The following is a 13,928-nucleotide window of genomic DNA, read 5'->3' as shown; positions in this document are numbered from 1 at the left end:
TAATTATAAAAAATGTACACTCAATATGTTATTGTTGCATACTGTTTTATAATATAATACAATACTGAAGTGCAGATAATTGCGACTATTTAGCAAGTAGTATAAAGTAGTATAAACAGCAGAAAATCTTGCTTCAATAAAATATTTTTAAGTAAAATTGTTGATTTTTTACGGGAAATTAGTCGTTTAGATTAATCGAAAAATTAGTCGTTAGATTAATCAAAATAAAAATAGTCATTAGTGGCAGTCCTACTTGACAGTATTCTCAAGCTTGCAGTCATCCCTGTTGCTTGTGCACCTTTTCCTACCCAAATTCTTCCTTCCAGTCAACTCTGCATTTAATATGCTTTGATACAGCACTCTGTGAACAGCCACAGCTTTCAGTAATGACCCTCTGTGACTTACCCTCTTTGTGGAGGGCGTCAATGTTCATCTTCTGGATCATTGCCAAGTCAACAGTCTTCTCCATTATTGTGGTTTCAAAGAACAAGAGATACCCTGAATTTATACTGTAGAGATGGTTTCTAATATTTTGAGATACTGATTTTTGACTTTCATGAGCTGTAAGCTCTAATCATCAAAATTAAAACAAACTTTTGAAATGTTTTACTTTACATCCAATGAATCTAAAATATATGAACGTTTCACTTTTTGAAATAAGTTACAACAAAAAATGTAACTTCATTACAAGAAACTTTTTCATGATATTCTGTTTTGAAATGCACCTGTATATTACATTTAAAATGCTCATAATTAGATTACAATTACTTTATGGATTACATTGCATATTATTCACACAATGGCAGCATTCATAATTTGATTCTCCACAAAAAAAAATTTAAACTCTTCAATTCTATACCGTTTCATACCAATTAGCTTTGACTATATTCACAAATGCATGTAAATAAATGAGCAAATCAGGCTTCGGAATTTGAGTGAAAAACATCAAGAAATTAGACCATGTATGAAATAATTATGCAAGTTAATTAACACACTGGTAATGTATCGCTGTGAAACACCGTCTTCAATCTTAATTCTGGAAGTCGAAAATATATTTCTAACCAGAAACTCTGGGCATGTAATGTCATTTCTGTTTTTTATGTTTGCTCATAACGCAAAATGTGTTTTCAGCCAAACCCTATTGACAACATATTTACTTGAAATAACCGTAAGTTAATATTTGAATAATTTACCAACACTTTGGCATGTTTACAGTTCTCTGATTTCAGTTAAAGATCACATTGACATGCAGGTAAACATAAAAGATTTATTTTAGTGTTTGAGTGTTTAAATGATTTCTATTTTATGATTTAATTACTAGCTTTTTAATTAGCTCACAAACCCACTGCAGTTCTTACATTAAGCCCAGTTGGGAAACCCCAGTATAATGTCATGTTTAATGCATTTTATGATATATTCTCTTTGCTTTTTTTTTTTTGTATACATTTAATGGTGCGTGTAAAACCAGTTAGAATACTTTTAATCTACAAAAGTACATTACCTAAAATGAATAACCTAGATTACATTAACTGCAGTTTTCATGTAATTCAGTCAACAACTGACAGATTAACTCTACATTTTTTATCATTCATTATATTCTCACAAGGTGGCAGAAAAGATCTATTGCTACTTAGGTTTCATCTTGACTTTAAGCATATAATTTTATAAAATGCCGGATGAGAAATGTTATTCCTCACTGATATTTTATTTATTCTTTTAGCAGATGCTTATCCAAAGTGACTTCCAAAGGAATATCAGATGCAATTTATCTCAAAGTCCTTAATAAACAACAGAAAGTTTGAAGTATAAGCTAGAGAAGTGCACAAGATACAGAAGAGCAGAGTAAGAGAACAGGATTGTGTCTTAAGGATTGTTTAGTGATGTTAGAAGTGTTTTCTTGAATGTTGTGATCAGCCGGAGGTTTCTAGCTGGTTCCACCAGAGAGGAACAGAGACGGTGAAAGTTCTGGAAAATCACATTATACCTAATTGAGCGCATGCTCATAGCGGTGTATTTTTCCACAGTTAAATTGTCTGTTAGTCATGAGCCACATAATTAAAAAAACGCTTTGACATTTTGAAGCCGGAGACCGAACACAGCATATAATTGCCAAAAAGCAGAGAGTTTTAAATTACACCGAAGCCATTACAGAGATGAAGGATTTGCTTGTGATGGATAAATCATGACTCTTTTATTCGGTTCTCTGCTAAATGGACAATCTGGCCAAAGGATGATGTTGCCAGCTTAATTGGAAATGCAGATGGGCCTCTTTCTCCCAGGAAATTAACTATAATTGTTGTTTGACGAAATACTCATTAAGCCCAGTGTGATTCAGGTGAGCATGCAAATAAAAGCACACTCACTGATATTAATAATGCACATTATCGGAGAATACTGCATTCTGAATGGAGTCTCCACTCAGGTGTAATTTAGCTTTGAATTCATGTGACCTGTAAAATGTGTCTGAACTGGAACATGCATTGGCTCACAATCGTCTCAGCATCCTGCGGAGATCAGACGGTTGCTAAGAAACATTACAGCGTCACAATGTATCAAATAGAATCATCTTCGAGGAAACGGGAGAAAAAGGATCACCTTTCCTGCAGATTAAACACTTCGGTTACAATCCTGGTCCTGAGAGTTAGTGACCCTAACCGCTGATGGATTTAACTGTGATTCTCAGAGAGAGCAAATCTGACCAGCCATTTATTTCAGCTCTCCGCAGGGGTAAAACAATGCTAAATGCAAACTGAATGTGTTGAACAGTGTAAATGCATAAGAAAAGCATCTGATAGTGTTTGTTTGATGCAGAAAGTCTTGGCACCAACTAATGTATGTCACTTGGTAATATGGCTAATGCAAAAACAATATTTAGCCCAGTGTTTGTTCAATGTGTTAGACTGGTAAAAATCACACTTCTGCTGTTAATGCATTTACATAACCATCAGTGCCATTTTTCCCTTTCAGTTAATACTTCTGCATATTGTTGGGCTCATGCAGTTCATTGTAATATCAATACATTTGTTGTGCAATAAACAATCTGAAGCAGAGAACCCAAACAGCAAATGATATGCAAATCAAAACGGCCAAAAGCAACAGAATATTGGCTCTGAAGAAATGAGCGATACCCCAGATAGCTGCGTTTGTAGTGATTTATTTGTACAGTAAGGAAGCAGACGGTGCATTGCCTTCACTCAGACTGAAGGCAGATACGAGGCATGTGTGCTCAGGACCGAAACCTCAAACACTCTTTCACAGAGAGGACTCGACCGAAGAACCGAGAAACAAAATAATAAAAAAATATCCCAATCAATCACTAAAATGAGAAGCACTTTGAAGGCAGAAACCAAACGGAAGTCAAAGCAAATAAAACTAAATACACAGCAGTCAACATCTGAAGTGGATCAAAAGAAGTTCAGAGTTGTCCTAAGACAAGAACACATTTTGGTTTTAGGACAACTGTCTTGATCCACTTCAAATGTCGACTAGTGTAGATTTCCGGCACCAGGCCTCCATCATCGGAAAGAACCGAACGCCTTAACCCGCACACAACACATTTACAACATTTACACGGGAAGATACGGCGTCGATTTAAAACAAACACTTTCAGAACGGCTTCCCTCGTGACGCCATCGTTCAGTGAGAAATTAAGATGTATAAAACATTAACAAAAACAGCATATAGAAAAAGGTTTTACAAAAAAGACAGGCCAGTCCTACAGAGATGTCATGACTTTGCTTTGAGAGTGCGAGGGTCGAGAGGGATGGTCTTTAGAGACAGGTTTGCGTGGATGCAGCCTTGCCTCGCTCTCCGGAAGGAGCTGGGTGGAAACCTCTCGTCCCATCCGGACCCCTCGGGAGTCGAACCACGCCTGGAGGAAGACCATCTGCATTCTGGATCTTCCTCCCGAGCATCGGGCTTCCCACCGGGCTGCTCTCCTGACTGGCCACCTGCTTCCTCCGCTGGACCCAAGGGCTTCCTGAGGGGGTCAAGCTGCTGTCCGAGGAATAGTCCGCCCACCGGCGACCCGGCTCGGGGCTCAAGCGGCCCTCGCTGACCAGCGGAGACTTCCCCGAGAGAGGCGTCTTGCGCTGGGTGCATGGGCTCGCTCGAGGGCTGCTCCAGGGACTGGAGCGCGGAGACACCACCGGACTCAGGTGATTGGGCCCGGCGCTCGTGGGGCTGAGCTTGTTGCAGGAGCGTGATTTACGGGCCAATCGCGGCGAGGTGGGAGTGCTCTCTGTTTCCGAGGAACTCGCGGCAGAGTCGTCTCCACCGTGATACTGGAGCTCTCGGACGCGGCTGTTGAGCGAGCGGCTCTTGCGGACACCTCCGACTCCTTCGTCTCGGTCCTTTGGGATCTTTTTCTTGGGAGGCTTGGTGCCGATTAGAACCACCTTCAAATTGAGACATGTGTTAAAGCCCAGAATTGGTCAATTAATACAAGATTTAAACTGGGTAATGCACTGTGTTGAAAAGTAACTGGTTACATGTAACAATGTAATTAAAATAAGGTAACACTTTATTTAAAGGTGTCCTTGTTACACGTTACATGTACTTACTATTATAACAATTATGCATAATTACATGCAAGTAACCCAAAGCCAAACCCTAACCATATATCACCCTGGAGCACAAAACCAGTCATAAGGGTACATTTTTGGAAATTTAGATTTATGCATCTGAAAGCTGATGTAAGCTTTCCATTGATGTATGGTTTGTTAGGATCGGACAATATTTGGCGGAGATACAACTATTTGAAAATCTGGAATCTGAAAATCACCTTTAAAGTTGTCCAAATTAAGTTCTTAGCAATGGATATTAATCAAAAATGAAGTTGATATGATAAATGTATAATTACACTGTAACAAGGACACCTTAAAATAAAGTGCAACCCAAAGTAAATGTAACTAATGTTACAGCTACTGAGAAAAAAAATGTGTCATTAAATGAGTTACTTATGAAAATGTTACAAAGGAAGTTACATTGAATATTTTCACACACAGATAGATTTGATTGATTTCTTTTCCAAATTGCACTGACTGCTCTAAAATATGAGACACCGATATTTTTGGATACATGTTTATTCCATAACTGTTTTTTCAGTTTTTTTTTTTTTTGCACCCTCAGATTCCAGATTTTATTCTAAACCAAATATTGTCCTAACAAAACATACATCAATGGAAAGCTTATTCAAAAATTGAATGGTTTTGTGGTCCAGGGTCACATATGTATTTTCTATGAATATGTTCATGTTATTTTCCATGTCTTTTTACAATAAAAATGTTACCTTCAATCCCAGCGGCCCTCGAGTGCCCGAGTCTCCACCGACTACCTCGTGGGCTTTCATCGCAGCCTCCACTTCTTCAAACTCCACGATGGCGCACTCCTCCGTTCCCAACTGTGAGTAACGCCCGCTCAGTTTCTTCAGATCGCCCGGCAAGTCCTTCCCGGGTTTGAGAACCCGCACGGAGGCGATGGGCCCGTAGTTTCCAAAGGCCTTGAGCAGGAGCTCCATCAGCCGCTCCTGCTGGGTGGCCCCTGCCTCCCCGTCGGCCCCGAGTGCGACGCCCAGCTCCGGCCAGCGCTTGAGCTCACTGAGTAGAAGCATGCGGCTCGGCAGAGACTCGCTGGCGAACACCGGCACCGTCGTCCTGCGCCGCACCTTACGGCCCTCCTCGTTCAGCTCCAGCAGCTCGGAGTGCCGCAGGGCGTACGCTGTGGTTCTCCAGTCCCGCGTCAGGTGCTTGACCTGAGGAACAGACAGAAGAGCACTCCAGGTACACTGTACAAAAATACACCTGCATATTTCCAGTTTACTAAACCTTTTGAGTCTGAAATACTTAAAACTGCTATTTTCTTGAAACTACATCCATTTGCATTACATTTAGTCATTTAGCAGACGCTTTTATCCAAAGTGACTTACAAATGAGGACAAAAGCAGCAATCAAAACCAACAAAAGAGCGATAATATACAAGACAAGTCTCAGTTAGCTTAACAGCGCACACAGCAAGGTTTTTTTTTTAAATATACATATATAAAGTAGTGCTGTCAAATGATTAATTGCGATTAATTGTATCCAAAATAAATGTTGTTTAGATGATATATGGTTGTGTATTGTGTACATTTGTATATTTAAATCCACATGCAAATATACATTTCAGAAAAATTATATACACACACGTATGTACATTTATATTCAAATAACATTTGTATATATTTGTCAAATAACAACGTTTGACAGCACTAGTACACATCCATATTTTATACACACTTGTCAGGCCAACAAAATTTCTTCAAAAGAATTTCAGTTGAAATGTTAAGGTTTTGCGAATTCCCAGCATGCACATCAATTAAGTGAGTTTTTGCTTAAAACAAGAAAATAATATCTGCCGTTGGGGTCGGAAAAATAAATCTCTCCGAATTCTTTTTTTTTTTTTTTTTTTTGACCCCATTGGCTGATATTTTTTCTTGTTTTAAGCTCACTTTGATATTTTTCAGAAAACGAGACTTCATATCTGATGTTATTTTACTTCAGGTAAATGTCTTGATTTATTAATGCTTAGATATGTGTACTCCCCGGTGAAAAACAAGTGCACTTCCATAATGTACTTGCTCTATTCACACTCTAATTTTGTACTTAAGGACTAAAGAATCATTTTTAGTATATTAAGAAACTTAAGATCATCTAAGTGTACTCATGTGCTATTTTGAGACACCATGAATATGAACTAAAATGCACTTTTAACACCATGTATTTAGTCAGCATTTGTAGTACACTTGAACCCATCTTTCATTCACTAGAACACTCAAGTGTACTACAAGTGGTGACTAAATACAAAGACATTGTTAAAATGTAAGAAAACACCAAGTATAGTGTTGTAAATAATGATTTATATTAACTGTAGAAATGCATCACAGTCTGTGAAAAGGGTCCATTCATTCATACACGATTGCAGACCATTCAGTATCAATGTCTCAAAGGAAAAGTATGTTCCCTTGTCATCAAAAGTACAGCTTTGAGACTGATAAAGCACAGAAACGGCAGCGAGAGACCAGATCAGGCATCGCTCCAGAACGAGCATCAGAAGCAGCGTGAAATAGTTGATTTAGAGCAGAGTACTGCTAATGATTTGACAAATGCTTATGATTTCTTATTGAAACAGGAAGCTAAAGTGGATCATTTTGAAATGCCTGTTCCTTTAATATCCCAACTAAACCATAATTTACCAGCATTCAGAGACTGAAAGGTTGTGCTTCCACGAGTATTATTCTCATTCACTTTCTTAAAACATCCTTAAGTTATGAACCAAACCCACCCGCTCTCAGATGAATCACAAACATCGATTCAAAGCAAAAAGGAGAGAGAAAACTAATGCGTTTATACAATGTTTGTGCAAATAGAGTGAAGAGAGATCAATGATATTACGTCATTCTCAAAGCCTCATGAGTCGGCCGTCGCTGCTTAACTATTGCCAAGATTCTCATCTCCACGGTAACGGCGACTTCTCTGATTGGCTGATCTTTCATCAGGATTATGGGTAGTTCAGTTCTTTTGCAGGCATTTGGATATTAAACCGTTTCATAAAATATTGAAGTCATACTAAAAAGTATGAAAGTTGAAAGCATACCAACTTTTTAACATATCTATATATATATATATATCTCTCAAAGTCAAAGTAAATTAAAATAGCAGCTCTCACACGGTGTTAAACGCCAGACTATAAAAGTAGGTTTTTAACCTAGATTTAAAAACCGTAAGTGTTTGGGCCTGTCTAACATGTAAAGGCAGATTATTCCAGTCTAGGGAGGGAGGCCTGAATAATGCCTACATACAGTCCATTACAGTAGTCAAGACGGGATGAAGTGTATAATTCTTTCAAAACCTTTAAAAGACAAAGGATTTAATCTTAGAAAGTTGCCTCAACTGAAAAAAAAAAAAAAGATTTACCAAATTAATCTGTTTATCCAGTTTAAAATCATTATCCACTATGACACCCACGGTTTTTTTACAGAGGGCTTCACAAATGGTTTTAAAACCTAAATCCAGGTCAGGAGACCCTCCATGCACCCTCTGGAGTAAACAATATAACTTCAGTCCTATCCTCATTAAAAATAAAAAAAAAGTACTGCCATCCAGGCTTTAATTTCCTCAAGGCTACACAAAAGTGGCGCTATAGAGTTTGGATGTTTATGTTTCAAATGCAGATATAATTGTGTATCGTCTGCATAACAGTGAAACAATATTGTACTTCCTGAAAATGGATCCTAGAGGAAGTATATATAAAGAAAATAGAATAGGCCCCGAAATGGAGCCCTGGGGGACCCCACACAAGAGACATGCAGAAGAGGACAAAATCCCCAAGCGAACAGAAAAGCTTCTGCCAGACAAATATGATCGAAACCACTCCAACACAATACCCTTAATGCTGACACAATGCTCCATACGAGAGATCAAGATGTTATGGTCTAGAGTCAAATGCAGCCGTGAGATCTAGGAGCATAAGAACAGCAGTCACCAGAGTCAGTGGCAAGAAGCAGATCGTCACAAACGTTCAATAGTGCTGTGTAGGGATTTAAAACCAGACTGAAATACCTCATGGAGACCATGTACATTTAACAATGAGTACAGTTGTGTGAATACAACTTTCAAATATTTACAAATACACACTATTAATGTATCATGTCATTATAATAACCATAGTATATACATGTAAAAATACACAACACATACATATACAATACATATAATTATAAACAGACACTCACACAATTTTATTACAAAAATATGATAATTATTTTTAGATTATATAATATAAATATTAAAATTGTGTATATAGTCTGAGTTTTTGTTTGTAGACACTTTTAAATGTCTAAATCTGGTAAAAGTATGTGATGGCTTTCAGTAAAATAAAACAAAGATAGGGGTTGTGTTTTTTAGGCCATGACATCTGGAAGAACGGGAACATGAAGCATTTACCTTCTTGAAGGAGGTGAGCAGCTTGACGCTGACGAAGCCCAGCTTGTTGCGGCGGACGTGTTTGAGCAGGAAGGCATCGTGCTCCAGGTTCTCGTCCGACAGATAATATTCAATCTGCGCCACCAGCTTCTGAATGAGCTCTGGGTCCGGAGGCTGCCAGCTCTCCTCCTCCCCGCCGCTGGTCCCCGCGCCACTGAGAGAAACACACCAAACACACATCAATCCGCAGCAGGGAGCCAGTCTGTTTCCCATCAGCCCCCTGAAATCTCAGATTCCCCCACAATCCAACCGCCTGCGCCAAAACACGAGCATCACAGCTCACTGCCCACGAGCACAACACACGAGCAGCACTGAGACCGAGACCTCTCCATCTGACCACAGAACACACTCATACACACACACACACCTCTGTATAGCTATCTTTGTGAGGACATACATTGACAATGCGATCTCTAGCTCCTTACCCTAACCATCAGAACTAAGTGCCTCACCCAAACTCTTACCCTAAACCTACTCTTTACCCAAATATAACCTGACCCCTAAAACCAAGTCTTGACCCTCAAACAGGCCTTTAAAGGGCTCTCAGAAACTGAGGACCGGCCAAAATGTCCTCACTTTACAAGATTGTCCTCCCTCCGATGGTCTAAAACTCAAAGATAGCTGTACAAGTGCACACATACTCACTCTCATACGCACACACACACACACACACACACACACACACACACACACAGCTCATCTTCCAGCAGCAACACGAACCTCATCTATTCTGTGAGATTCCACACTCACCTCCCCGTCTGCTGGAGAGAACCTTCAGAAAACTAATTAAACTGATGACTCACTGCCTTCTCTTCCAGCCCACAACCTTTAAAACGCATCCGCTCGGGACGCTCACGCAAACTCCAGCAAAGGCGGGGAAGCCCTTGAAGCACAGAAAGCGGCCCGTCACCATCCGCCCACTGCTGTGGAGCACAATAGCAGCATCAGCCGACTCATTAGTGCTCCACAACAATGCAGACGCAGCCGTGGGCCGCAGACGCACAACTACTCGCATCACACTTCACGCTCGCAGTGGGAAAGTGCTCAAGAGGTCATGTGGGACTGGTTTAATTGCACATCAACAGCACTGATGATAAGCCAGAGGTCAGTGCTTGCTGCGGTCACTGAGGACATTAGTGAGCAGACCAGGGGGGTTCACGGAAGAGCTAAGGGGGATTCGTGGAAAATAAAAAAAATTAGTAACAATTTAAGTACATAAATAATTAGATTAATAATTAGATTAAAATGTGTATTTAAAAAAAAAATTGTAAGTGGAAAGAAAAAAATATTAAATTAAATAGAAACTGTTAAAATAGATAAACTGGGGGGGTGCAAGAGAAGGCTGGGCATCCATGGAAAAACTGAGAAAAAATGTCCAAAATATATATTTAATTAAATAAATAAAAAAAGTACACAATAGAAATTGAAATAAACTGGGGGCTGCAGGAAGTGTAAAAGTGTATAAAAATTATAAAAATGTGCTATAAATAAATTTAAAGTACAATACCTTTATATTAATAAAGTAGAATTAAACACACTTGACAGTACCATAGTGACTAGAAAAACTTACTGTAACTTGATAGGCCTAGTAAATATTTTCCAAATAATATTTTAACATTGATTTACTAGAAATGAGTATAAATTGGGTCTTTATACATGAACATATATATGGGTATGTTTTAAGTTTTTAAAGGAGGATTTGAAGGCCCATTGCATCTAAAAGAAAAAAAACCCTGATCCAGATGCACACACAGATCAATATTTGGCCACCCTGAGACTGTAAGTGAATGTATTTACAGTGAATACTGTATAATGTGTATAGCTATGATGAGACATTACATATGTGTCCCTGGAGCACAAAAGTAGTCATGAGTAACACAGGTATATTTGTAGCAAAAGACAACAATACATTGTATGGATCAAAATTATACATTTCTCTTTTATGCCAAAAATCATTAGGATATTAAGATCATGTTCCATGAAGATATTTAGTAAATTTCCTACCGTAAATATCAAAACTTAATTTTTGATTAGTAATATGCATTGCTAAGAGCTTCATTTGAACAACTTTAAAGGAGATTTGCTCAATATTTAGATTTTTTTGCTCCCTCAGATTCCAGATTTTCAAATAGTTGTATCTCAGACAAATATTGTCCTATCATAAACCATACATTAATGGAAAGATTATTCAGATGTATAAATCTCAATTTCAAAAAACTGACCCTTATGACTGGTTTTGTGCTCCAGGGTCTTATAGGCTATGATGTTGGTGGACCATAGGAGTGGATGCATCTATAGATGAATGGAGCTGGTGGAGCAACAGGTCTGGTCCCATTCCTACCTGAAGAGCAGCGACAGGTGCACACAGATACACACACACACTGAATCACAATTACAAACATGCACTTTCATGGGGGTCAAGCATGGTGAGCGCATCTATTTATAGCCTGTAAGCGCGGCGGATTGATTATATGCGAGGCTGATTTGAATCTGAAGGACTGGAGTCCTCTACCTGGATTTATCGTGTCTGGCGACCTCGTCTTCGCTGCCGCTGCCCGTCTGGAGCTCGATGGTGTTGGAGGAAGGCTCCTCGTCCTCCGCCGCTTGGATGGCCACGGTGATGGTCACCGGAGCGCTGATCTCCCGCGGCTCCTCGGTGCTCATGATCTCCGCCGTGAACGCCTCCTCTTCCGCGGCAGCGCTCGATGGAGAACCGGCGGCGACGCAGCGCGGCGAACACAAACTTCCCAGACGCGTGTGAAGATCAAAGACAGCCGAGAGGACGCGCTCCGCGAGCGTCAGGATTCTGCGCCACGGAGACGGCGACGGCGCGGCGCGATCAGAGGACGAAGGCTCGTCTTGAGCAGCTACTTCCTCATATGTAAGAGGCTTTGTGTGTTTGAATCGAGCTCTGGGATTGGGCCATGACGCCTCCCCAACCCACCAGCAAAACTGAAGCCAAGAGGGCGGCAGCAGGAACGCGACGCAGCGCAGGAACGCGTTCAGCGCGACGGACATATCTTCGCGTCTCTTTCTCATTACTTAGAGAAGCGCCGAGCGCCGCGCAGATACATTTATATCTGAACCGTGATTGCTTCACGTGCAGGCGATCAGTCCCAGGCTCAATTAGATTAACAGAGGATGACTGATCAGAAGCGTCCCATCATCGGCCTGGAGCGGAACATAACGCTCTGCAGTCCATTCATTCGGTTTAGTAGACCTAATTACAAAAACGTTCCGAAATCACAAATGATTTTGTTTTTAAACTGAATTAATGACACACACACACACATACATATATATATATATATATATTCACACAGACACACACACAAATATTTAAGTTAATATATATTTAATAATAGCATAAACAAAAATGATTATATATTATGATGATTATATTAATATTATTGTATAAAATATCTGAACATATTATAAAAAATATTATATACATACAAATATTTATCCAATTTAATAATCTAAATATAGTATTATTATATATAATAATAAACATTTGGAGCAATATTTGGATATATATTTGGGAAGACAATTTCCAGTTATTTTTATTTATTTATGTATTACATTGGATAAATATGTGTGTGTGTGTGTGTGTGTGTATACACACACATACATACATTCATATATATGCTTTTCAAATATATATATATATATATATACACACACTCACACAAATATAGATACTGAAGCAGCAGATCTAGTGTGTGTGGAGTGCAGCGCAGTGCACTGGAGTTGTTTTAAGGTGAGTGTGTGACGTCACAAGTGTGTGAGTCACTGATGCCGCTGTGATTGATGTGTGTGTGTGTGTGTGTGTGTGTGTGTGTGTGTGTGCAGGGCTGATCTCAGTCCGTGTCCCGCATCCTGATGATGAGCAGCACTGACACAAACACACTCCAGGTTTAGTTTAAAGATGCTTCTCTTCATATGAGCTGTTATTTAGAAAGCATGAAGCTGTGCATTATAAATGTGTGCACAAAGCCTCGTCCGCTCAGTGTTAGTCTGAATTGAGCAGCAGTAGTAAAGCAGAGCTGTCTCTCTGCGGTTCTGGTCTGTCTGACCTGTGTTCTCCATCATCTGAATGTGTTTTAGGTAGATGAGGGAAATGCAGTATTTATAGCCGCTGAACCCGAGGACCTTCCTCATGAATGAATGCATCACTATTGATAAAATAAAGCTGGATACAGTGGTTCTCCACCAGAAGGATGTGCACGTGCTATTTTTTCTCAGTATTGCAGTAAAAAGCCACTAATTAATCATAAAATGCATGCATTAGAGTTTCTTCATGAGATCTTCATCATCCATCAGGAGTTTACCACCTCTCACCCCCAACAGACTCAGAGTTTAACCCTGGCTCTATAGACACTCACTTATTCTGTGAATCAACATGAGCTGTGTTTATTATAGCATCTTTACTGCTGCTCAGACACAGTCAATGTATTGCCTTTGACATGAAGAAGATGAAGTGCATTTAAGGCCATTAAGATTGTGACAGTTTAGGTGATTCTCATTAAAAACTCATTTTATTCTTATTACATTAAATTTAGTTATTTAGCAGATGCTTTTATCCAAAGCGACTTACAAAAGAGGACAATAGAAGCAATCAGAATCAACAAAAGAGCAACAATATACAAGTGCTGTAACAAGCCTCAGTTAGCTTAACTCAGTACACATAGTTTTTTTATAATAAATAAAAAGAAAACAGATAGAATAGAAAAATAATAGAGCAAGCTAGTGTTATAGAGGCCTTTTTTTGCTTTTGTTAATTGCATAATAAATAAAAAGAAAACAAATACATAGAGTACAAAAAGAATACAGAAGCTAGTGTTAGTTTGAAAGAAGTGCAAAATGTTTTTTCAAAGAATAGAATGTATTTATTAATTTATTATTAAA

General features: G+C 39.1%; 1 protein-coding gene across 1 annotated transcript; it reads right to left on the bottom strand.

Annotated features, from left to right (window-relative positions):
- Positions 1-2,694: 2,694 nt before the first annotated feature.
- On the bottom strand, positions 2,695-12,059 carry larp6a (La ribonucleoprotein 6, translational regulator a; the record flags this gene model as incomplete). Its single annotated transcript, XM_079373572.1, has 4 exons — positions 2,695-4,397; positions 5,291-5,752; positions 8,982-9,174; positions 11,533-12,059. The coding sequence occupies 4 exons, from the start codon at positions 12,057-12,059 to the stop codon at positions 3,771-3,773; spliced, it is 1,809 nt and encodes a 602-aa protein (XP_079229698.1). The 3' UTR covers positions 2,695-3,770.
- Between the last annotated feature and the right edge of the window lie 1,869 nt (positions 12,060-13,928).

The sequence above is a fragment of the Barbus barbus genome (assembly GCF_936440315.1).
Source record: "Barbus barbus genome assembly, chromosome: 23".
NCBI classification, from domain to species: Eukaryota; Metazoa; Chordata; class Actinopteri; order Cypriniformes; family Cyprinidae; genus Barbus; species Barbus barbus.
This window is presented reverse-complemented; position numbering and strand designations above follow the sequence as displayed.